At 45.9% G+C, this 26,468-nt stretch overlaps 1 protein-coding gene across 1 annotated transcript in view; it reads left to right on the forward strand.

Annotated features, from left to right (window-relative positions):
- The window catches only part of fras1 (Fraser extracellular matrix complex subunit 1), a 747,542-nt gene that overhangs the window by 675,060 nt on the left and 46,014 nt on the right, over window positions 1–26,468 (forward strand). The window contains exon 62 of the mRNA XM_085963231.1: window positions 2,211–2,486. Coding sequence (XP_085819357.1) covers window positions 2,211–2,486 — 276 coding nt within the window. The remainder of the gene's footprint in view (window positions 1–2,210; window positions 2,487–26,468) is intronic.

Raw genomic sequence — 26,468 nt, forward strand, 5'->3', positions numbered from 1 at the left:
CCAAGGGATGCCGTGACAGCAGACCGAATGGCACAGGCAATGTATGTGGATACCTAATTGCATCCAGCAGTGCTGACCTATGGGGATGGTACCATGAAATGGCACAGAGAGCCATCCTCCCTGCAACTACCTCATGCAGCACAAGCGCCATTGGGTGACGGGCTGCTCCATCGCCTGACGATCGACTCGTGCCTGCACACTGGCTTTCCTGTTGCACTCTCCCCTTTCAACCTTAGCAAATGCAGCCAATGGATTGAAATGCATTTCAGGCCTTTCCTAAAACTACAAGGAGTTTTTCCCACCTTTTCTGATAGTTCCCTTTAATTGTCCACACCCCTTTAAATGTCACCTACACACAATTTTCTACTCCCTCCCTGGACACATCCAAATCTGCACCCACAGCTCAATTATGATAATAAGCTGATTGTGGAAAATTGGGTGTAAACAGCACACATCAATTCAGGTGAGCTTTGCATTTATTTAAACTATTCAAGAATAAATTGCACCCAGATCAGAAAATCTACTCTCCTGGGTACACACGCGCACACCAAGTTTACAAGAACCATTGCCCCAGAAAATCCACATCTATTTCAGTGTCATGATATTGCATTTGGAGCCGATGGAGGGTCAGACATTGAAGCAGGACTTCGTTCTGCTGGGTTTCCGCCTTTTTGGCTTTTCCACCAGAAGTGGGGACAGGCATTTCTTGCATCATTCCCTTCTGTAGAGATGTCACTGAAAGAGCCGAGACTGGCAGAATGATGTTATCTGCTGGAATTCCCACAAATTCTGCCTCCTATGTTCCCAACACTATGTATGCATACCAGGACCGGCTTCTGGTGGAAGTGGAGTCCACAAAATTTTGAAAGGCTGTTTTTTGAAAACCATAGTGCAACTGGGCACCATATGGACATGACATGACATCTTCGTCCATCGCTGCTGGCACTCCAACGCTACAGCAGAGGGCCACAGCAACTTTCCACCCCACAACACTGAACAGGCATCCCACTTATGGCGCAGAGGCAGATCTGATTCTTGCCGTGGACAGAAGTGTCACTCCACCATGGTTACAGTGGTGCAGTGGCACTTTTGGATTTTCAGGGCCATTATGTCCAGTTGAAACATACATAGAAACATAGAAGATAGGAGCAGGAGTAAGCCATTCGGCCCCTCGAGCCTGTTCCGCCATTTAATGAGATCATGGCTGATCATCCAAATTCAGTACCCTGTTCCTGCTTTCTCCCCATATCCCTTGATCCCTTTAGCCTTAAGAAATATATCTAACTCCTTCTTGAATATATTTAATGAATTGGCCTCAACTGCCTTCTGTGGTAGAGAATTCCACAGGTTCACCACTCTCTGGGTGAAGAAATTCCTCCTCATCTCTGTCCTAAATGGCTTACCCCTTATCTTTAGACTGTGACCCCTGGTTCTGGACTCCCCCGCCATCGGGAACATCCTTCCTGCATCTAGTCTGTCTAGTCCTGTTAGAATTTTATAAGTTTCAATGAGATCCCCTCTCATTCTTCTAAACTCCAGCGAATATAAGCCCAATCGACCCAATCTCTCCTCATACGTCATTCCTGCCATCCCAGGTATCAGCCTGGTGAATCTTCGCTGCACTCCCTCCATGGCAAGAACATCCTTCCTCAGATAAGGCGACCAAAACTGCACACAATACTCAAGGTGTGGTCTCACCAAGGCCCTGTACAACTGCAGCAAGACATCCTTGCTCCTGTACTCGAATCCTCTTGCTATGAAGGCCAACATACCATTTGCCTTCTGAACCGCCTGCTGCACCTGCATGCTTACCTTCAGCGACTGGTGCACAAGGACACCCAGGTCTCGTTGCACTTCCCCTTTTCCCAATCTATTGCAGTTCAGATAATAATCTGCCTTCCTGTTTTTGCCACCAAACTTAACCACAAGATTGGTTTCCTTTATGCCAGGACAAAATCGGGGCACGGAAATCATCAAGGTTACAAATATTCAGAGGGAAAGCCTAAGCAGACATAGGGGTAGACATTGGAATGCGTTGCACCATTTTTCGTGCCTAAGACTGGCACAAAGCATGCCAGCTTAGCTGTGGGACAGCCCAGTGCAAGTATTTTGTAAATTATAACTATAATATACATTAGGACATTTAAATGCAAACACAAAAATACATTTGTCTTGATCTTAAACCTTTATTATTGTCTATATTGCTCTAGGTTGTGTCTTTAGTTGATTATGATCACGTTGAAGAGGTGACAAAGGAAGGAACCAAAAAGACCCCATCCCCTGGCTACCCACTGGTGTGTGTGACACCATGTGACATGCATTTTCCCAAGTACTCGGTTATGAAAGAACGCTGTGACGAGGCAGGAATTAACCAGTCTACTGTTCGCTTCAGCTGGGAAGTGGCCACGCCCACAGATACAAGTGGAGCCAGATCTCCCTTTGAGACTGTAACAGATAACACCCCTTTCACCAGCATCAACCATATGGTAAGTATAGAAAACAATACAACTGCCAGAAAATTCATGACTGCTAAAAGCCCAGACAAATACAAGGAGGCTCAGTTTTATTGTCCTTTCAGCAGCGCAAAATTGCAGCATAAACAAAACTGAAAGTGATTTAAATGGATATTATAAAAGTGGCAATTGGATACATTTCTAGAAAGCGAAGGGGTGGAAGGATATGGTGAAACAGCCAGGTTGATGGGATTGAGATTAACTATAAAGGGACAGGCTTCTTCAAACTGATGGGCAGGATTTTCATTGGGCCGTGGAGGCAGGATTGGAGGCGTGTGGGGGGGTTAAAATCTCGAAATCAGGGGACACGAACCCATCCCGCCCCCAACCCGCCTCCATGCCAGTTTCAAAGGAGGCGGATACCCGACCTGTGCTGGGACCCGCCTCCCCGAGGCGGGAAGGGGATTAGTGCCAATTAACTGCCTGTTAACAGGTAGTTAACAGGCAGTTTTTAGCCTAATCCCTATTTTTATCCCTGAAGTGTGGGATTCCCGACGGCTCCAAACCATGCCAAGTTAGCGAGACGGGCCATCGGGCTGAAGGGCTTGGAGGGTTCGAGATGTCCGGTGTTCAGGTGAGTGATGGGTGCATGAGTTCAGAGGTAAGTGTGTTTGGTGTGTGTAAAGTGTTTAAAGAAGTTTTACTTACCTTTACAGCCTTCCTTCCTTCAGGTCTCGGGAGTCCCTCATCTCACCGGCACAGAAAGCAGAATGGCCGCGAGCTGTCAAAAGTTGCAGCATTCGGCTTTCTGTTCCGGGGAGATCTCTAAATCAGCCTGAGAGGAAGGAATTAACTTAGTGTACAGATTGTCAGTGTTTGACAGCTTCAAAGAGCTGTCAAACGCTGATATTTCATCTGTCAAAAGCTCTTGACAGATGAAATGTCAATCTGTGATGTCACCTGTTGCCGGGTGGCCCTTAATTGGCCCGCTGAGCCTGCTGGGCGGGCTCAACAAGGTCAATCAAGTGAAAATCGTGTGGGTTGGCCACAACTCGATGGAGGCAGGACTACAACCCCAAAAGTTGTAGTCCCGCCCCCTCAATCAAAATCCAGCCCATGGTCTTTTCCTGTTCCTAAATGTTAGGACCAGTACTAAAGTGTCATGATCATTACTTATTATTTTGTGAAAGATCTGTGAGGTTCACCAGCTGCTATTTCTCCTACCTTCAAACAAACACCTAGAAATTACCTACCTTAGCGTCACCCATTAGCGCTGGAATCGTGGCAGAAAATGGCGGCCGCCACTCTAATGCATTTCTCTGGCGCGGAACTTGGCAGCCGTCATTTTTTTTTGGTGAAGGCCTTAGTGCTGCCAATAGCAGTACTGGCCCTGGAGATGTAAATGAAGAGAGCATGACATCATCGACTTAACATCACTTTCTGCGAACTTCAACCTCAGCGTTAAGTCCTAAGCTCGCTCTGAAAAGCTGTCAGCGCTTCTTAAAGGGACACACACATCTTTCAGGTAAGTTGGCATTTAAGCTTTTGGACTGGATTTTTTTTATTTTATTGAAGTAGTGATGGTGCAATACATGTTAAAAGTTTTTTTAAGGGTGCAGGGAAGGCTGCTGGATGCTTGCAAGGCCTCGGATGGTAAAGGAAGGCCTCTGAGAAGACAGAAAATGCTGGAAATACTCAGCATCCAGCATCAGGAGAGAGAAACAGAGTTCACATCTCAGGTCAAGATGCTGCCTGACCTGCTGAGTATTTCCAGCATTTTATGCTATTATTTCAGATTTACAGCGTTTGCTCGCAGAGGGAAGAGGAAGAAGCAGAAGAGGAGGACGCAGAAGGAAGGATGCAACCCAGACAGCCCCTTTCTGGCTGGGATATCTGGGATGGAATCATCCGCCTGCGATACCAGTGATCACAACCCCAATTCCCCAGTCAGCATTTGTCCCACACCTTACCTTCCGTCTGTTACTGATCCTCACAGCCTCCTCTTGGCCACAATGCAGATATAAAAGCCATCACAAAGCAAACTTTCCAATCGAACTTTATGGGCTGGATTTTCATTAAGCTGTCGGGAAGGAGGCGGGACTACAACTTTCGGGTTTTAGTCCCGCCTCCATCGACGTCCGGCCAATCGACGCGATTTTCCCTTGATTGACCTTGTTGAGCCCGCTCAGCAGGCCAATTAAGGGCCACCCGGCAACAGGTGACGTCACAGACTGAAATTTCATCTGTCAAGAGTTTTTGACAGATGAAATATCAGTGTTTCACAGCTGTTTGAAGCTGTCAAACACTGACAGTCTGACTTCTAACCTGAGTCCTTCTACGCAGACTCAGTTAGAACTCTCACCGACACTGAAAGCTGAAGGCTGTCACTTTTGACAGATCGCAGCCATTCAGCTTTCAGTTCCGGTTGAGTGATGGACTCCCGACGCCTAGAGGAAGAAAGGCTGTTAAGGTAAGTACAGGTAAGTAAAACTTCTTTACACACTTTAGACACACCAAACACACTTACCTTTGCACTCATGCACCCATCACTCACCTGAACACCAACATCACGTCCCCTCCAAGTCCTTCAACCCGACGGCCCGCCTGCTCTAACCTGGCGTGGTTTGGAACCGTCGGGAATCCCACACGACACCCCTCAAAATAGCGATTAGGCTAAAAACTGCCTGTTAACTACCTGTTAACAGGCAGTTACTTGGCACTAATCCCTTCCCGCGGTGGGTCCCAGTGCGGGGCGGGTACCCGCCTCCTCTGAAACTTACTTGGAGGCGGTTTTGGGCGGGATTGTGTCTGGACCCCCGAATTCGGGATTTTTGCCCCCCGCACGCCTAAAAGCCCGCCTCACGGCTCACTGAAAATCTGGCCCTATACATCTATCCATCCAACATGACATCAAGAAATCAACTCATCACCCTTATGCATTCCCTTAGTGACTGTCTTATGTGTGCCTTTGCCTATCCTACTGATGTCACACAATGCTACCCCAGTGCTGCAGCATGGCTGGTGGAAGGCTGCTGACTTTCAATGGGGGACACTGCAAATGGCCTTGCTGGTCGACCTTGAGGAGCTGGTGGCTGGGAGTGTCAAATCGAGTACGGTGTTTCTTCTTCTTCTTCCTCTTTTCTTCCATTTCCACTGGCTGGCAGTCTGTATTCCTTGGGTGTGTAAAATGAGGAAGGCATGGAGTTGTGGTGAGGGGCGGGCGGGAAAGCAAGAGGTGTATGCCAGGAGGATAACGTATGAGGATACCAACATTTTGTATCCTTTCTGCTCCATCACTGGCCAAGGGCTCAGCTAAGCCCCTGCCAAGAATGGCCAGGACCATCTCCTCCAAGGGGATGAGGTGAAGCTAGGAATGGGAGGTGTGCCTCGTGTTTGGTACAGATTGTTGGTAGTGAGTGATTGGGAGGGTGGGGGGAGGAGTCATGCATTGAGAAGTGTGTGAGGCTCCTGGTGCAGTTGGTAGGAAACGGCTTTCAGAAGATGCATTCACTGACCTTGACCAGTGGTCTGAGGTCATGAAGCTTCACTGGAGGCAGGTCGTGGGGGCGACACTGCTGGCAGTGACTGCCTCGGTGATCTGGTCCCACATCCTTCCTTCTGGAGGGCCTCCTGGCCCCTGTGAGTAGAAGACCTCTCTTGCAGTGTTGACCCCTTGCACAAAGCTGGAGTGCTGCGTGTGAGACCCTGGGTGCCCCTCCCCTGGCTTGCTGAGCCATTTGTGTTAGTGCTGAATCACTTTTACCATTTTTTGAGGTTCGGAAGGGAATTCAGCTTTAAGAGCTGAAGACTCCTATTTAGGAAGTCTTTTTAATGTTGATTTTTTTTTTCAGAAGGCAGTTGAGCTGTAAGGGCTAAAAACTCCCTATTTTTACATGATTTTTATTTTTTCCATTTCAGAAGGCAGTTCCCCTTTAAGAGACTGAACTGCTTTCTGAAATGACAGTCTTGCTTTCAGAGAAGGCTGTTCTTGCTGCAATGATGCTACGGCCACGCTGCATCGGGGCCTCCTGCCGGGATGAACACCACCAGAACAGCGTTGCACAGTGAGTTTAGCGTTGGGCTAATGTTGATTAGCCAGCAGCACCAATTTACCGGCCCTGCCAGCGCTACCATTTTTGCCGGCCGTTAACACAGGCAGGTTTTTACAGCTATCGAATTGTTAGCCCATAGTATTTTTAAATTGCTTTTTTTTAAAAACTCATAGACTGCCTCCAGTGCTTTTTTAAAATATATTCATTCTCTGGACGTGGGTGTCACTGGTAAGGCCGGCATTCATAGTCCATCCTCAGTTGCCCTGAGGAGCTTGTGGTGGGCCTTCTTCTTGAACTGTTGCCATCCATGTGGTGAAGGTGCTCGCAGAATTCTGTATGGTAGGAAGTTCCAGGATTTTGACCTAGTGTCGATGAAGGATACGTGTCCAAGTCAGGCTGATGTGTGACTTAGAAGCGAACTTGAAGGTGGTGGTGTCCCCATGCACTTCTGTCCTTGTCCATCTAGGTGGTGGAGGTTACAGGTTTGCTTTTATTCCGCACTTTTCTTCCCTCTTGTCCTGAAGGCACTAATTTGTACTGAGGTAAAGAAACTTGGTGCCCTCCGATTCCTCACCCAAGTGACTATACTTCATGCATGAAGGTGGACAATGAGTTTTTGGAATCCATTGATACCCTATTTCCACCTTATAAGAAAAAAAGGTCTTAAACCAATCAAATGTTATCACCAATGAATTTTTTGGAATTATGGGCTTTGAATTCAAATTCAATAAAATTCCACATTTTATTTGGAATGTTGTAATTGCAGCGGAAAAATTTGCAAATATATGAAAACCTGAATTGTAACGCTGTTTGGCTCTCAGTCCCTTGAAATCACTAAGTTACACTGTACTAATGCCTGCTGTCCTTACTTCTTCCAAAGGATGGCACTGAAAGCTCTAAAAACTGATAATAACAACAACTTGCATTTATATAGCACCTTTGGTGCAGAAAAATATATCTCAAGGTGCTTCACAGAAGCGTAATTAGACAAAACTGAACACTGAGACAAAGAAAAAGATATTAGGAGGATGACCAAAAGCTTGGTCAAAGAGGTGAGTTTTAATGAGCGTCTTAAAGGAGAAGGAGGTGGAGAGGTGGGAAAACGTAGAGGGAAGAGACCGTAAAGATTGAACTTACATTTATATAACGCCTTTCACAACGTCAGAGCGTCCCAAAGTGCTTTACAACCAATGAAGTACTTTTAAAGTGTAGTTACTGTTGTAATGTTGGAAACGTGGCAGCCAATTTACACATAGCAAGGTTCCATAAACAGCAATGTGATAATGACCAGATAATCCACTTTTAATGCGATTAGTTGAGGGATAAATATTGGCCAGGACACCGGTGAGAACTCCCCTGTTCTTCTTTGAATAGTGCCATGGGTTCTATTAAACCAGCTGAGAAGGCAGATGGTTTAATGTCTCATTCAAAGATGGCACCTCTGATGAAAGGTCATCGACCTGAAACGTTAACTCTGTTTCTCTCGCCACGGATGCTGCCTGGCCTGCTGAGTATTTCCAGCATTTTCTGTTTTTATTTCAGATTTCCAGCATCTGCAGTATTTTGCTTTTGAACTATTTACAATGTCAGTTAGCATAGGGATGGGAAGTTAGATGGTCAGGAATTATGGGGAAATGGTGACGAGGGAGCAGGAGGTGGGTCTCATGGATGGGATGAGCTCGGTGAGGGCACGAGGGAAGATAGGAGAGAAACTAAAGACGTGGGTTCAGGACTAGGACAGGGGAAGTCCAGGGGAGGTTTGGCTTTAGCTAACTCAGCAAAGACTGGGGATCAAACCTGTCGCCTTACTGGCCTGTATCGCTGAGTACACTGGGTCATGTATCTCCCCACTTAATTTGGGGCTGTTATGAGACTGCACAAAAATCTGGCCATTTGACATTCGTGCTTTGTGATTATTCCCTCCCCATCATACTGATGTACTTCCTGCGGCTGAGTGTAAACCTCAGCTAAATATTCTTTCATACAACTGTTTTAACATGCATTCGGAACTGTCCTCATTCTAGTATGAAATGACTTTTTACTGCACTTGAATTGGTGTTGGTCTTTATTGCTGACATTGTGTAGTATGTTTAAAAATAAAACAGCAGGCAGTCTCTGTTAAGTCTGTGGGTTGTATTAGAAATAATCACAGACTCCACTGTTAACAAAATAAAACACGTCTTTACTATTCAGAGGCTCGGGCGATTCTGCCCTAGTTAACGTATCACAACCCTTATATACTGGTGTGGTCACTATCGGTATTACAGTATACATGAGCCAATAGATAGTGCCACCCTAAAGTAGTGCTCTTAAAGGCGAACGGTTACATTCTATAGTTCCCTTAAAGGTAAACGGTTACATACACAACACTCCTCCCTTCCTAGCTTATTACTTACAGAATCCCGTTAAACATACAATCTTCAACTTTATATAAACAGTTTGCAGATATACTCTCGATGGAGTCAACGTCATATAACAATTTACAGATATACTCTCAATGGAGTCAACGTCATATAACAGTTTACAAACATACTCTCAGTGGAATCAGTTTACAGGTTCAGTCTCTGTGGGAACAGTTCATAAATTCAGTCTCTGGTATTAATTCGTTCCAGACAGCATCCTCCATAGCCTTTTTTTTTTTAACAGCGTGTACTTTCGTCCTGTTGAACCAGCAGTGCGGACTTATACAACCACTGGCTGTCTTGATAATGTCCCTGGATTTTTTTTACAAATTTAGCACCTTTCGTAGTGTTCGGACTGAGGTAGTAGAAGTAATAATATTTTAAACAGTTATTATTTTCTGCTTCTTCTTTTTCTTTTCTGCCTTTTTGAAACTCTCCGAGCTCTTTTCCCGGCTGCCATCTGTAGCGCCACCAACTCTCTATGTTCCTTAGACCTTAAGTGCTTCCTCAGGATTTCAGCACTTTGGGAGTTCCCATCACAATTTGGGCAGACCACATCCTCATAACATTCGGTGTCACTCAACAGGTCAAAACCCTTCTTCAAGCAATCATATTCATCCTGCTCTTCCTCGGATGTCTGCCCTTCCTTCCCTCCTGGCCTCATTTGTGCGTTCAATCCTTTCCCTTCCTTCAGGGATTTCGTTATCAGGCTATTTAATCCTTCTACTGAAGTAGCTGTTTCCCCATTCTCCTGTTCCCCTGGACGTAATTCAGCGTACTCCTCCATTTCATCCATCATTTTCTCCAATGCTTTCATCTTCTCTTCCTCTTGTACTTTGGCTTCCAGTGCTTGGAGAAGTTGCGCCTCGATGCTCTCTAGCTCATGTTCAGGGCCCATTCCCAGTTGAAACTGTTCTTCAAGTCGGTCAACCTCGGTAATTGCCGCCTCATATTTGTCTTGGGCTTCCTTCCATATTTTTATGAGTTCTGCCATGTCTTTCACCTCTACATCCTCATCTATGTATGGAACTTCTACTGATGAGTCTGTCTTGGCCCTGAGCTCCTCAAGAATTTCCTGCAGCCTTTGGACTTCTTGCTCATGTTCAACCTTTAGTTGCTCATATACTTCCAACGAAACTAGCTTTTCGGAGGTTGCTGAGTTAACCCCCTCCAGAATTGTAGTCTGGGCCTGTTCATACTGTTTTTTCAACTTCTCGCACTCTGCTTGTAAGGAGTCGTAGAGAAGAACTGGAATAAAATCCTGGCTTCCTGAAGATTCCTCTTCATTTGTTTCTTTCGCAATTTCCTGTTGGAGTTCAGCCAAGGCTGCTATGCTATCTGCCTCTCGAAGTCTCACTGCCATCAACTCTTCTTTATTCTTGCAGTCCATCTCAGCCATTTCCCGTTTACTTTCATTTAACTGAGTGAGTAGTCCCTTATTTTGGGCTGAGAGATATTGCACCTTCTCATGTAGACCATTGCACTCCTTCTCTGCTTGACATAGCTGATTACCGCTGATTTGGTTCTGCGTTTCAAGTTCCAACATCCTTTGCTTAGCTTCTTTCAGTTTCGCCCCTATAAGCTCCTCTTGCAACATGGCCACATTATTCTCATCAGGTAAAGAAGCGTTTCTCTTTTCCATGTCCAAGATTTGTTTCTGCATCTCCTTAAGAGCACCCTGTGATTCAACTTCTCTTAACTTTGCCTGCACTAGCTCCGTCTCTAATTGCAGAACAAAATCCTCAGTGCAGCGTGATTTGCCCTTCTGCTGTATCTCTAGATCATGCAAATATTCTAACCCCTGAACATCATCAGGGAGATGTGATCGGTAATTGGTCACGATGGCTCTATGGTCGCTCTCTGCTTGAGCCAGTAGGTTCTGTTGTCTTTCCAGACTCTCCCATTCGGTGTCATAGAACTTTTTCATTGTTTTCATCTCTTGTACGAGGCGGTAACTTAATTGTTCTAATTGTTGTTGTACCTTGAAATAGCGTTGAGTTCGAGCCCGGTGTTCCTCCGTAATGCATATGTCTGTAGCTTGAACAGACTCAGAATTCTCTGTCTTTATGCACGCCATCGATTTTCCAACCTTAGTCCGTGAGTTAATGTTAACCTTGTTTTTCATACATAAGCTGGACTTATCGTCTTCCGGCTCAGAGTCTGAGCTGCTTGTCTGCACCGAGTCCTCACTCGTCATTGCTTGTCGGTAGTGCCATTCCATGTCTATTTTCTTGATCCACTCCCGTCCTAGAAGTGGTGGTCCTCCCTCAGGTAGTACGTACAAATTCATTCTTGGGTGTACTTTACCCCTATCTCTCACCTTGACTCTTATTTTCCCCATGGGGTATACGCGATGCCCCGTGTATGTCTGTAATACGAACTTGGTATTTCTTAAGGGTATGTGAGAGAATAGTCGGTGGTAGTCCTTTTGGTTGATGACTGATACAGCTGATCCCGTGTCCAGCTCCATTCGTACTTGGACTCCAGCTATTTTTAGTGTGACCCAGATCGTCTGTAGATCAGTTACTTTACCCACATTGTGGATTCTCAGACTATCCAACTCCTGGCTGTTTGGGTCTGAGTCTGAATTTTGTTCGTCTGAACTCTTTTCAGCCACCTGATGCACCTTGTTGTACTTTCCTTGTGGTGGTGGCTTCCTTTGCTTGTTGGTCTTCTTTCCGGACCTGCATACCTTCGCGATGTGACCCAGTTTGCCACATTTCCTGCACTCTTGATTCTTAAACCAGCACTGATTCTGGTCGTGCGTTGTCTTTCCACAACGGTAGCATTTGGAAGTGTTTGCTGTAATTTGATCCACCCCGAGTGCCGCCGCCTTTAGCTGCATTTCCGCCGTCCCTTTCGCTGCGGCTTCGTGCGATGAAGCTATGAGGACAGCCCTGTCCAGTGTGAGGTCGTTTTCTTCCAGAAGTCGCTTCTGCGTTCCTTCTTTGGCCAAGCCGCATACGAACTTGTCCCGCAGCGCCTCTGTCACATTCCCTCCAAACTGGCAGTATTTCGCTAGCTTACGCAGTTCGACTAAGTATTCCGCATTGCTTTCATCTTGCCTCTGGGTTCTGGCATAAAATTTAAATCGTTCAGCCAGCATCAACGGTGTGGGGTTCAAGTGATCCTTCAGCACTGTTACGATCTCTTCGAAGGTCTGGTCCACTGGTTTAACTGGTGCTATCAGATGTTTCAAAAGCCCGTATGTTTTTGCTCCCATCGAATTTAACAAAGTTATTGCCTTGGCGTATATGGCTACGCAATATATTCCTATGCGTTCCCCATACGTGGCCCTGTCTTCTATTTCAGCATTAAAATCATTAATATTTCCTCGCTTAGGCATCTTCTTCTCTTTCCGAGAACAGCACAAGTATTTCTTTACTTATTATTAATTTTCTTCTCTTCTTGAGAACACCACAAGTATTGCTTTACTTATTTCTTGTTTCTGAAAATTCTAATTAATTTTCTTCTCTCTTCTTGAGAACACCACAAGTATTGCTTTACTTATTTCTTGTTTCTGAAAATTCTAATTAATTTTCTTCTCTCTTCTTGAGAACACACCAGCCTTTCTGAAAAATCTTATTACTTTCCTGAAATTCTTAATAATTTCCAAGATGGCGGTTTCCCGCTTCTTCCTTCTTCTTCAGCGGTTTCCCCGCGAAAAATGGCGGCTTCCCCGCGCTTCTCGCTCTCCCCGCCCACTTCGATGGCGGTTTTCCCGCGCTTCTCGGCGCTCTCCGCCCACTTCAATGGCGGTTATCACCCGTTCCCCGACGCTGACTTTCAGGCCGAGTGCGGGCCTTATCAGCGGATGCGATCGATGGCCCGGCTGCGCCTCGCACTTGAAAGCGGCCCCCGGCCTCTGGCTCACCCGCTCGCGCGGCTCTTGCTCGCTCCCTCCCGGGCTCTGGCTTACCCGCTCGCGCGTTTCACCGCGGCTCTTATCAGGGATTGCGATCGCCCTGTCTTTGCAGCCAACGCTGCGGCTTACCCACGAGGTTATGGAGGCTTCAGGGTCCTAATGCCTGTCGCTTCCAGCCTGTCGGTTCCAGACTGGTGAGGATTGAAACCTCTCTTCAACATCCTGTCTTTGGACGAAGCCGCCGTGGAACAACTGCCGCAGGGTTCGAATCCTGACTCGTCGCCAATGTTAAGTCTGTGGGTTGTATTAGAAATAATCACAGACTCCACTGTTAACAAAATAAAACACGTCTTTACTATTCAGAGGCTCGGGCGATTCTGCCCTAGTTAACGTATCACAACCCTTATATACTGGTGTGGTCACTATCGGTATTACAGTATACATGAGCCAATAGATAGTGCCACCCTAAAGTAGTGCTCTTAAAGGCGAACGGTTACATTCTATAGTTCCCTTAAAGGTAAACGGTTACATACACAACAGTCTCCACCCCCACAGTTCAGTTGTGCAGCATTTTGAATGGGATCCTCATAAGCATACCTCTTTAAAACATATCTCCTTGGCCACGTCCTCTAACTCATGCTCAGGTCTGACCCCTATCACCAAAGTGACTTGTGATTTTTTTTTATTTGTTCCTGGGTTGTGTGCGTCACTGGCAAGGCCAGCATTTATTGCCCATCCCTAATTGCCCTTGAGAAGGTGGTGTTGAGCCGCCTTCTTGAACTGCTGCAGTCCGTGTAGTGACGATGGACATTACACTAAACATCCGTAAGACAAAGGCCCTCTACCAACCTGCCCCCGCCACACAGTACTGCTCCCCGATGATCAAAATCCATGACGAGGCCTTGGACAACGTGGACCACTTTCCTTACCTCAGGAGCCTACTGTCAACAAAGGCAGACGTTGATGACGAAGTCCAACACCGCCTTCAGTGTGCCAGTGCAGCCTTCGGTCACCTGAGGAAGAGAGTGTTTGAAGACCAGGACCTCAAACCCAGCACCGAGCTCATGGTCTACAGAGCAGTAGTGATACCCGCCCTCCTGTATGCTTCAGACAGATGGACCATGTACAGCAGGCACCTCAAAGCACTGGAGAGGTACCACCAACGCTGTCTCTGCAAGATCCTGCAAATCCATTGGCAGGATATGCACACCAACGTCAGTGTTCTCGCTCAGGCCAACATCCCCAACATCGAAGCTTTGACCACGCTTGATCAGCTCCGATGGACGGACCACATCGTCCGCATGCCCGATACGAGACTCCCAAAGCAAGCGCTCTACTCGGAGCTCCGACACGGCAAGAGGGCCCAGGTGGGCAGAGGAAACGCTTCAAGGACATCCTCAAAGCCTCCTTGAAAAAGTGTAACATCCCCACCAACACCTGGGAATCCCTGGCCCAAGACCGCACAAAGTAGAGGAGAAGCATCCGGGAAGGCGCCGAACACCTTGAGTCTCTTCGCCAGGAGCAAGCGGAAGCCAAGCGCAAACAGCGGAAGGAGCACACGTCAACCCAAGCACCCCACCTACCCGCCCCTTCAACCACCGTCTGCCCCACCTGTGACAGAAACTGTAGGTCCCGCATTGGACTCATCAGTCACCTGAGAACTCATTTTTAGTGTGGAAGCAAGTCATCCTCAGTTCCAAGGGACTGCCTAAGAGAGAGAGAAGATGCTCCCAAAGTGCTGTTGGGGAGAGAGTTCCAGGATTTTGACCCAGCAGCGATATGTTTCTAAGTCAAGATGGTGTGTGACTTGGAGGGGAACTTGGAGGTGGTGGTGTCCCCATTCACCTGCTGCCCTTGTCCTTCTAGGTAGAAGAGGTCGCGGGTATGGAGGTGCTGTTGAAGAAGCCTTGGCGAGTTGCTGCAGTGCATCTTGTAGATGGTACACACTGCAGCCACGGTGCGCCAGTGGTGGAGGGAGTGAATGTTTAAGGTGGTGGATGGGGTACCAATCAAGCGGGCTGCTTTGTCCTGGATGGTGTCCAGCTTCTTGAGTGTTGTTGGAGCTGCACTCATCCAGGCAAGTGGAGAGTATTCCATCACACTCCTGACTTGTGCCTTGTAGATAGTAGAAAGGCTTTGTGGAGTCAGGAGGTGAGACACTCGCCACAGAATACCTAGCCTCTGACCTGCTCTTGTTGCCACAGTATTTATGTGGCTGGTCCATTTAAGTTTCTGATGAATGGTGACCCCCCAGGATGTTGAAGGTGGGGGATTTGGCGATGGTACTGCCATTGAATGTCAAGGGGCGGTGGTTAGGCTCTTGCTTGTCTGCTATGTTAATGATGCTCTATAAATGCAAATTGTATATGTTGCTATGAAAATTCTGCAACTGAATCCTCAAAATTTTGGACTTTCGTGTGCCGGACAAGCACAAAGCATGGTTCTTCTAAACATAAAACACAAATTATGTCATTTGTGCCACCAATTATAACTATATGAAAAATGAGAGCGATTTTTCTCATTACTATCACATGGTAGCATGTGATGGTGCTGATCTCAGTTTCTTTTGCTAAAGTGTCTGAAGACAGATGTTGCAGGCATTGCACAATACCTGCAGTCTCGATACTTCCTCCACCATCCCCCCACATAATAAAACATGGTACTCATGCTACCTCAGAAGCATGAAAAGCTGAGTGAACCTTGCCAGAGTTCAAACCCCAGGCCTCCAGCCTCCAGTTCAGTGCTCAATCAAATGAGCTACCAGAATGTACCCATATGAAAATAGAATAATTATTCCAAGTTAAATCAAAGTGCCCTAATAAAGACTGCTTTGCAAAAGTTCCCTCCACAGCAGATATCACATTAACTTTCCCAATGGCTAGTATGGCTGCTCCAAAACAACGATATTGCCTGTCAGTGGCAGAGTTAGGCCGCGATTTTCTCCTCGGTGTTGGGATGGGTGCGGGTCAGCTGGTTTCCAGGTTCCAGTCCCGCCCCCAGCTGCCTCCGCTCCACAGATGTGATTTTCCCTTGATTGGCCTTGTTAAGAACATAAGAACATAAGAAATAGGAGCAGGAGTAGGCCATTCGGCCCTTTGAGCCTGCTCTGCCATTCAATGAGATCATGGCTGACCATCTGCCTCAGCTCCATTCACCTTGATGCCCTTACTAGTCAGAAATCTTATCAACTTCTGTTTTGAATATACCCAATGACTGAGCCTCCACAGCCCTCTGGGGTAGAGAATTTCAAAGATTCACCACCCTCTGTGTGAAGAAATTTCTTCCCATCTCAGTCCTGAATGGCTTACCCTTTATCTTGAGGCTGTGGCCCCTGGTTCTAGACTCCCCAGCCAAGGGAAACATTCTCCCAGCATCCACCCTATCAAGCACTATAATAATTCTGTATGCGTCAATGAAATCCCCTCTCATTCTTCTGAATTCAAGAGAATACAGGCCTAGTTTACTCAATCTCTTCTCATACGACAGTCCCGCCATCCCAGGAATCAATCTTGTGAACCTTTGTTGCACTCCCTCTATGGCAAGTATATCCTTCCTTAGGTGAGGAGACCAAAATTGTACACAGTACTCCAGGTGTGGTCTCACCAAGGCCCTATATAATTGGAGTAAGACTTCTTTACTCCTGTACTCAAATCCTCGTGTAATGAAGGCCAGCATACCATTTGCCGTCCTAATGGCTTGCTGCACCTGCACATTCACTTTCAGTGATTCATGTACAAAGACACCCAGGTCCCTTTGAGCATCTGAATTCCCCAATCTTTCACCATTTAGGAAATACTCTGCCTTTCTGTTTTTTCTACCAAAGTGGGATAACTTCACATTTATCCACATTATATTCCATCTGCCATGTTCTCGCCAACTCACTGAGCTTGTCGAGATCTCCTTGAAGCCTCTTCACATCCTCTTCACAGCTCACACTGCCACCTAGCTTTGTATCATCAGCAAATTTGGAAATGTTACATTTAGTCCCCTCATCCAAATCATTGATATAGATTGTGAACAGCTGGGGCCCAAGCACCGATCCTTGCGGTACCCCACTAGTCACAGCCTGTCATCCTGAAAAAGACCCGTTTATCCCTACTCTTTGTTTTGTGTCTGTTAACCAATTCTCAACCCATGCTAGTATATTACCCCCAATTCCATGTGCCCTAATTTTGTTCACCAACCTCTTGTGTCGGTCCTTATCGAAGGCCTTCTGAAAATCCAGATACACCACATCTACTGGTTCCCCTTTGTCTACTCCACCAGTTACATCCTCAAAGAACTCCAATAGGTTTGTCAAACAGGATTTCCCTTTCATAAATCCATGTTGACTCTGCCCAATCTTACTATTAGTTTCTAAGTGCCCAGTTATTGCATCCTTTATAATAGACTCCAGCATTTTCCCAACTACTGATGTGAGGCTAACAGGCCTGTAGTTCCTCGTTTTCTCTCTCCCTCCTTTCTTAAATAGCGGGGTTACATTTGCTATCCTCCAATCTGCAGGAACTGTTCCAGAATCTATAGAATTTTGGAAGATGACAGCCAATGTGTCCACTATCCCAATGGCCACCTCTTTCAAAACCCTAGGATGTAGGTCATCTGGTCCTTGGGATTTATCGACTTTTAGTCCCATTAATTTTGCTAGTACTGTTTTTTTACTAATAATAATTTCCTTAAGTTCCTCATTCTCGCCACACCCTTGGTTTTCTCGTATTTCTGGGAGGTTTTTTGTGTCTTCCGCCATGAAGACAGAAACAAAGGCCTAGAAATTCAGTTAAGGCCCGCAAGCAGGCTAACGCCCAAAAGTTAGCGCTGCGCGCGGAGCCACTTGCGCCCGCCGGAAATTCAGTTTCCGCGCCCCAACTCGAAGGCGGCCGCTATTCAAGGGTTTTGGCGCCCCCGCTTGGGGCGCTGAAACTGAATATCGGCGCGCTAGGTGCCGCAGCGCCACCCGCTGCGGAGCGGCAGGCTGCGGTACTGCAGGCCTCCTCCTTCTCTTAAGGGGGAGGTGCCTGCAACAGTGAGATCGCCACTGGATTGTGCCGGCAAAAGAGCCCGGCACCACGGAGAAGTGCCGGGTTCGCGGAAAGCAGCCGGCAATGCCGGGGGGGGGTGGTGGAGGAGGCCGGGGAAGGAGGTGCGGGCAGGCGGCCGCCGAAAAAGCGGCCGGCCGCACCTCCACCTTAAAGCGCCCCAGTAGCGCAGCAGTACGGCCCCGTTTTTCCAGCGCTGTTTGCGGCCGCTGCAGAAGAGGCGGCCGCAACTAAATATGGGGTTTGGGCCGGAAGCGGGGCGGAACCGGGGCACTGCGCACACCGATGACGTCATCGGTGTCGGCGCAGCGCTACCGGCTACCGCCGCCATTACCGCAGCGCTGAATATCAGCGCACCCTCTTGCACTGGCGCAGAAACCCTATTTGGGCGGTAACTGGGCGCAAAGCCCACTGAATTTCTAGGCCAAAGTATTTATTTAATTTCTCTGCCATTTCCTCATTCCCCATTATAAATTCTCCTGTCTCTGACTGTAAAGGACCTACATTTACCTTCACCAGTCTTTTTCTTTTCACATACCTATAGAAGCTTTTACAATCCGTTTTTATATTTTTTGCTAGTTTGTGCTCATATTGCATTTTCCCTTTCTTTATCAATTTCTTGGTCCCCCTTTGCTGATTTCTAAAAAGATCCCAATCCTCAGGCTGACCGCTTTTTATGGCAACTTTATAAGCTTCCTCCTTTGACTTAATATTAGCTTTAATTTCTTTTGTTAGCCATGGTTGGATCACTTTTCCTTTTGGGTTTTTATACCCTAGAGGAATATATGTATGTTGCAAATTATGCATTATTTCCTTGAATGTTAGCCATTGTATGTCCACCTTCATACCTTTTAGTGTAGTCTCCCAATCTACCATGGCCAACTTGTCCCTCATACCCTTGTAGTTTCCTCTGTTTAGATTGAAGACCTTAGTTTCAGATTGGACTACATCACTCTCAAACTTAATGTAAAATTCAATCATATTATGCTCACTTGTCCCTAAAGGCCCCTTTACCACAAGATTATTGATTAGCCCTTTCTCATTACACAGTACCAGATCCAGAATAGCCAGTTCCCTGGTTGGTTCCTCCATATACTGATCCAGGAAACCATCTCGCATGCATTCCAAACTTTGTCCTCCACACCATTAGTGGTAATTTGATTTGCCTAATCAATATGTAGATTAAAGTCCCCCATGATTACCATATTGCCATTGTTACATGCACTTCTAATTTCTTGATTGATACTGTGCCCTACATTACCACTACTGTTTGTTGGCCTATACACAACTCCCACCAATGTTTTCTGTCCTTTGCTGTTTCTTAGCTCCACCCAAACTGATTCTGTGGCCTTACCGGCCAATTAACAGGAAGCGGGTCTGATGATGTCAATTGATGACGCGTCATCTGCTGGTTTCCTTAAAGGGACCATGCACAGTTTTATTTTGACAGTTGATTTTTCAGTGTTTGACAGCATTGAGATGCTGAAAACATTGACAATCACTGCACAAAGGTGAACTCTTGCACCCAGGCTCTCCAATGACTCCCTCCGTATGCTGGAATAGATGGCAGCTGCAGGTGAGATGACAGAAGCGATCTGTCACTGGTGAGAGAGGTTGTTCCAATGAGGTGGCACTGGACATACAGTTAGATTTAAAAACTTGTAAGCTAAAGAAACCTCTATATGTATTAAAAATGCAGTAACCAACATTTCTTTGCTCTGAAACTCACCATATGCATCCTTCACACCACTTCTGCAGCTATCATCTTTTCACAAACATTAGACCAGACTCACAACACGCCACACTTACCTGGTGTGTTGTCCGGATGGCAGGAAACCCGACCCAGAAGCAGGAAAATTGAAAAACAGCATGAAAACTACTGACGAGTACCTATTAATATGCCTTTAATCCATTTCCCGCCGCTAGGTGTCGGGTCCATTCACAAATCAAGGACCCAACACTTGGGAAGGTTGTTTGGAGGCGGGTTGATGGCGGGTTCAGAACCCACCGTTGATCAAAACAACTTTAACCTCTGACCCGCCTCTCTCAGCACCGTAAAAATCGCGGCCTCAGTGTACTAAAGACATTGGGCAGGATTTTCATTGGGCCATGGAGTCGGGATTGGAGGCGTGTGGGGGGGTTAAAATCTCGAAATCAGGGGTCCTGACCCCATCTTGCACCCAACCCGCCTCCATGCCAGTTTCAAAGGAGGCGGATACCCGCACTGGGACCCACCTCCCCGAGGCGGGAAGGGATTAGTGCCAATTAACTGCCTGTTAACAGGTAGTTAACAGGCAGTTTTTAGCCTAATCCTTATTTTTAATGCTGAAGTGCGGGATTCCCGACGGCTCCAAACCACACCTAGTTTGTGAGGCGGGCCATCGGGTTGAAGGACTTGGAGGGGTCGAGATGTCGGTGTTCAGGTGAGTGATGTGTGCATGAGTGCAAAGGTAAGTGTGTTTGGTGTGTCTAAAGTGTTTAAAGAAGTTTAAATTGACCCAGAAATTCGGGTCCCAACGCGTGAGTATGCACGGAGTACTCACGCGTAGGCCCAATGAAAGTGCCGGTTTCGTACATGCACTGCACATGCACAGGAAACCGGCACTTCCGTTCCCCTGAAAGAAGGGGTTCAGAGGTGGAACGCGTGCACCGGCGAGGCAGCGCGTGCGCATCGAACTTACGTTTTTTTTGCAGGTTTCTCCGGGAGGGTAAGTCTCCAGCAGTTACACTTTTAAAAAGCAGGCGCAAGGCCTGCTTTTAACAAGGTAAGTGGTGAATTAATTAAAATTAAAACTTTTTTCCACAGGTTTATTATTTTTAAATACTTTAAAGAAAGGTAAGTTTATTTTTAGCCCCGTTAGAAAATGTAATTAATTTTTTCAAAAATGTAAATTATTGTTTAAAATAGTTATTTCATGTAATTTATAGTTTATTTTAAAAATGTGATGTTTTTTAAAAAATGTATTTGAAGTTTTAGTGATGTTTTGAGGCTTATAGTATTTATAGGTTTGACAGATCTTCCTGTCAGAATTATGAATGAAGCATTCCCTGCTACCATTGGCTCTCCTTGGCTCACGTGATCCCAGGGGACGCATCGAACTAACTGCGCCCCTGGGATACGCAAGCACTGCGCGCCGGCAGTTGGAGGAGGCCCAGGATCGGAATCCCACGTGGGCCTACAGCTCAATGGCCGGCGCGCTAGGTAAGTGCAGGTCGGGGGCTTGCACCCGCGGGAAGCCCCCAACCCGAATTTCTGGACCATTACCTTTTCTTACCTTTTCAGCCTTCCTTCCTTTAGGTCTCGGGAGTTCCTCATCTCACCGGCACAGAAAGCAGAATGGCTGCGAACTGTCAAAAGCGACAGCCTTCAGCTTTCTGTGCAGGAGAGATTTCTAACTGAGTCTGTGGAGAAGTAAGACTGCCAGTGTTTGACAGCTTCAAACAGCTGTGAAACGCTGATATTTCATCTGTCAAAACCTCTTGACAGATGAAATTTCAGTCTGTGATGTCACCTGTTGCCGGTGGCCCTTAATTGGCCTGCTGAGCCCGCTGGGCGGGCTCAACAAGGTCAATCAAGTTAAAATCACGTGGATTGGCCACATCTCGATGGAGGCGGGACTACAACCCCGAAAGTTGTAGTCCCGACTCCTGAATGAAAATCCAGCCCATTGATTTTCATGAGCCGAATGGCCTTCTCTCTTTCCTGACTTTCCTTATGCCTTTCCAAAAATAGATTTTTATAAAGCCAGTTGTTTCAGGAATTGAATGTAATTAAAACATTTCAATGGGGTGGTAGTGACAAAAGCAAACACATTTTGGTGTGGGAATTTTTATTGTATCCGCACTGCGTCACTTCCATTAGTGTTCTTGCTATATATTTGTGCAATATTTTCCAGTTAAGCCTTGGTGATAAAGATTTCAAATGTAAATATTTTAATTTATTATTACACCTACAAAACAGATTTTACTACAAAGTTCACTTGAATCTGTCAAAATCACCCAATCTCTCACGGCCTAGGACACTTGTCACAGTCTCAAGCTAACAATTCTGCATTTTACACACACTGGTTTTTGGAAGTTTTTTTTACATTAAGTGAACTTCATCAAACATGATAGTTAATCTGCAAAAGAAATCCAACATTGATCTTACACATCAATCCTGGGTATTGATTGACTTATTACTAAAATAGTAGGCATGAAGAATCATCCGATGAATGCATTTAAATGCCTGTACTTTAGAATCATTTTAATTTAATTCCTGCCACTTCAAAACAAAATTCCATAAGCCATGTTTTGGAAGGAAGGTTTCTGTCAGATATCCAACCGAGGATCCAATAGAAAAACTTGGTTTCACCTGTTGCAAAGTATTAGCAAAATTAGTGGCAAGGTGGCCAAGGTTAATAGTCTGTTGTGCCGGGTAGTCCAAGGCTACAAATCCCAAACATGCTAATAGGGGAGTGCGTCATCGGTTCTCATTGGGTAAAATCAGTTCCATATGAAAGTTATGGGGGTAGAGTTTCTGCTTGTTTACACTAGTAATAACAGCGCAGTTTGGGTGCAACTGGCTGAACCAGCGCAAAAGATCGTGGAATTTTACACAAGTTACACCCAAAACCTTTCGTGTTTGCCATGATCTTTTACGCTAGTTCAAGATTCAGTGCTCCCGGATCGGGCCTCACCCATTGAACTCTCCACGCCCCCCCCAGGTCGAAATTGCAGGATTGCGCCGATTGCACTAGTTCAGGAAGGCTCTTCATATTGCCCTCATTGTCTTTGGTGCACTAGCACTAGTAGGCACCTTTAAAAGTTTTTTCATAAAATAAAGTCATTTTCAGTGATTTTTAAATCAGGTTACTCACATGTAAAAGACTGGACACCCTTATTAAAGTGCTTATTTTTGCTGATAAACCCATTTTCAACTGTATTACTAAAACTGCACCAGGTCAAGGAATACTTTTTAATGGAAACAAATAAACAGTTATGTTGTATTACGCTGCCTGATTGCGCTGGTTCATGGAAGATTTTACGTTTGTGGTTATGCAAATTAATTTTAGCAAAACCTGAACTGTAACCTAACCAGAGCATTTTGGGTGCAATTTCCCGATTGCGCCTATAACAGAAAGTCTGCTGCATTATATTTACCATGTTTTCCCACTGGGTGGCACTGCTAAACGATTACTTTTAAAAACAAACAGTAACACCTGTTTGAACCCAAGTGGTAGGGTTCCAACAACAATTGGGAAAATGCCTGTTTTCGTTGTAATTACCGACCTGCTAATGAGATTCCAGGATTGCGCAACTTTAAAAAGTGTGATTTCAGAGAATGCAATTTTGTTGACAGATCATTATTTCTAGAGAGGAACAGCCGTTCTCCCATTTTTCATTGAAAGGGAAATTTCACCCCTAGGCAGAAAGACATCATTGGCCTCACTCTCCTTCAATATTTCACTGTGATGGGAGACTGTATTAACATAATGCTGAATACAGTCCAATGGAAATATTAAAATCTTGATACTCTCTTCTATTAATCCTATCACTGATCCCTCTGTCATTCCTCACAGTGCATTACATTGAGGAGAATGATGTAAGCAGGTACATTATGGTCATAAAAAGGGCAGAACTCATCTGTAGCCAAAACTTATTCTGAAGAAAACTGGAAGGTCTGCGCCTTCACTGTCAACATGGAGCAGAGTGCAAAAGTAGCAGTTTGTTTGAGAGTATACTGCAATCCACAGCGTTGCTGTCTCAGTGTGAAAATACTGATTTACATTAACACATCACTGAAATTAATTGTATCTGTTAGGTAGGGGAAAACAAATACACAGCAATAGCAAGTAACGGCATTCCTTTAAAAAAAAAACTCATGATGTACAATCTACTAAGGAACATATAGGTCAGGTACATAGTAGGTACTCCAGTGTCATTCGGGTACGCTGTGTTTCCCACAGTATTATGTTTGCATATGTGGATATTTAATTCAAAGTTTTCCAAATGCATTCAAATTTTTATTTCATTTGAACAGATCTCAAAAGTATTGGGAGCACTTTAATGCTATCCATCGTGTTACATGACCAGCACCTTATCGCTTTCCAACCAATAGTAGTGACTGTTTTAAATATCTCCTAATCGGTGAATAAGTATCAAATGCACAACTATCATCATTCCCAAATTCAGAAGAACAATCCCTATTGCACCAGTGTTAATTTTTATGCAGCTAACAGCAACATGGACTCTCTGACTGAGCTTGCAAATTTAGTATTAAATGTGGTTAATTTGAGTAGCTTTATGTTGTGGAGCCCCATTCCATAGGAACTGAGTTGGGACTGTTACATTGATTTCACTCAGGACCCAAACAGCCAGCAGAGAAAGGAGCCTTTTATGTCATCAGTATCAATTGGACTAGAACCCAGGTAACAAAGGTGAAAGGGCAGTGCTCTAGCCCTCTGCACAAGATTGCCACACTGTCTTTCAGTATTTTAATGCCATAGATCTTGTCTCTTCTCAAGCTTTTTAAAAATGATTAACAGCCCATGGTCCAGTTGCAGTAACAGCTGGCACCAAAATTCACGCTGATGCAGTAGGGACAGTTCTCTTCTGAATTTGGGACTATGACTTGAATGGACATTGCGGACAACTGGTTTAGCCATTCATCGCCAGATCTGGCTGGACAACATAAAGCATTATCAGGTCCTACTCTTGTCTGCCAAAAGTGCTCACTATTCCAAGATCATTCTGGAATGTAAAGATAACCCCCAGCTACCTAACTGTCTTCTTAAACCCCTCTCCCCTGTCACCTCCACACTCACCTCCATCAACAAGTGTGAGGAGCTCATGGACGACTTTGTCTCTAAGATTAAGACCATCCGATCAGCTGCCTCTGCCACTTCCCTTCCTTCCCCTAGTCCACCAGGCCAAACTTCCTCTAATTTTCCCCCGCACTCACCCTGAACTTGCATCTTGCTCCACTTTCTCTCCGATCTCCCCTCTTGTCCTCTCCATGCTCATCTTGTCCATGAGACTCACTTCCTGCTCCCTCTATCCTATTCCCACTAACCTACTGACCACCCAACTTCCTTTTCTGACTCCCATGTTAGCTGACATTGTTAACGGTTCGCTCTCCTCAGGTACTGTCCCCCTCTCCTTCAAATCTGTCATTGTCACCCTCCCCTCAAAAAAACAACCCTTGACCCCACTGTCCTTGCAAACTACCGCCCCATCTCCAACCTCCCTTTCCTCTCCAAAGTCCTTGAATGTGTTACCACCTTCCAAATCCGTGCCCATCATTCCCGGAACTCCATGTTTGAATCCCTCCAATCTGGTTTCTATCCTTGCCACAGTACCGAAATGGCCCTCATCAAAGTGACTGTGACAAAGGTAAACGATATTTTTGAGAGTTTAGAAGAATGAGAGGTGATCTCATTGAAACATACAAAATTCTTACAGGGCTTGACAGGGTAGATGCAGGGAGGATGTTTCCCCTGGCTGGGGAGTCTAGAACCAGGGGTCACAGTCTCAGAATAAGGGGTCAGCCATTTAGGACTGAGATGAGATATTTCTTCACTCAGAGGGTGGTGAATCTTTGGAATTCTCTACCCCAGAGGGCTGTGGAGGCTCAGTCATTGAGTATATTCAAGACAGAGATCGATAGATTTTTGAATATTAAGGGAACCAAGGGATATGGGGATAGTGCAAGAAAGTGGAGATGAGGTAGAAGATCAGCCAGGATCTTATTGAATGGCAGAGCAGGCTCGAGGAGCCAAATGCCCTACTCCTGCTCCTATTTCTTACGTTCTTATGTTAACTATCCCTCCTCTCGACCTGCCTGCAGCTTTTGACATGGTTCCTCCAACACCTCTCCATCGTCCAGCTGGGTGGGACTGCACTCGCCAGGTTCTTTTCTTATCTGTCTAATCGTAGCCAGAAAATCACGTGCAATGGCTTCTCTTCCCACTCCTGCATCGTTACCACTGGGGTCCCCCAAGGATCTACCCTTGGCCCCCTCCTATTTCTCATCTATATGCTGCCCATTGGTGACATCATCTAAAAACACAGCATCAGTTTCCACATGCACACTTGCACACTGACGACACCCAGCTCTACCTCACTACCACTTCTCTCGACCCCTCCACGGTCTCTAAATTGTCAGACTGCTTGTCCGACATCCAGTACTAGATGAGCAGAAATTTTCTCCAATTAAATATTGGGAAGACCGAAGCCATTGTCTTCGAGCCCCGCCACAAACTCCGTTCCCTAGCCACTGACCCCATCCCTCTCCCTGGCAACTGTCTGAGGCTGAACCAGACTGTTCGCAACCTTGGTGTCATATTTGACCCTGACATGAGCTTCCATAGAAACATAGAAGATAGGAGCAGGAGTAGGCCATTCGGCCCCTCGAGCCTGCTCCGCCTTTCAATGAGATCATGGCTGATCATCCAAATTCAGCACCCTGTCCCTGCCTTCTCTCCATATCCCTTGATTCCTTTAGCCTTAAGAAATGTATCTAACTCCTTCTTGAGTATATTTAATGAATTGGCCTCTACTGCCTTCTGTGGTAGAGAATTCCACAGGTTCACCACTCTCTGGGTGAAGAAATTCCTCCTCATCTCTGTCCTAAATGGCTTACCCCTTATCCTTAGACTGTGACCCCTGGTTCAGGACTCCCC

This window comes from Somniosus microcephalus, chromosome 2 (genome assembly GCF_052327205.1).
Source record: "Somniosus microcephalus isolate GS21.2 chromosome 2, FLI_Smic_1.0, whole genome shotgun sequence".
NCBI classification, from domain to species: Eukaryota; Metazoa; Chordata; class Chondrichthyes; order Squaliformes; family Somniosidae; genus Somniosus; species Somniosus microcephalus.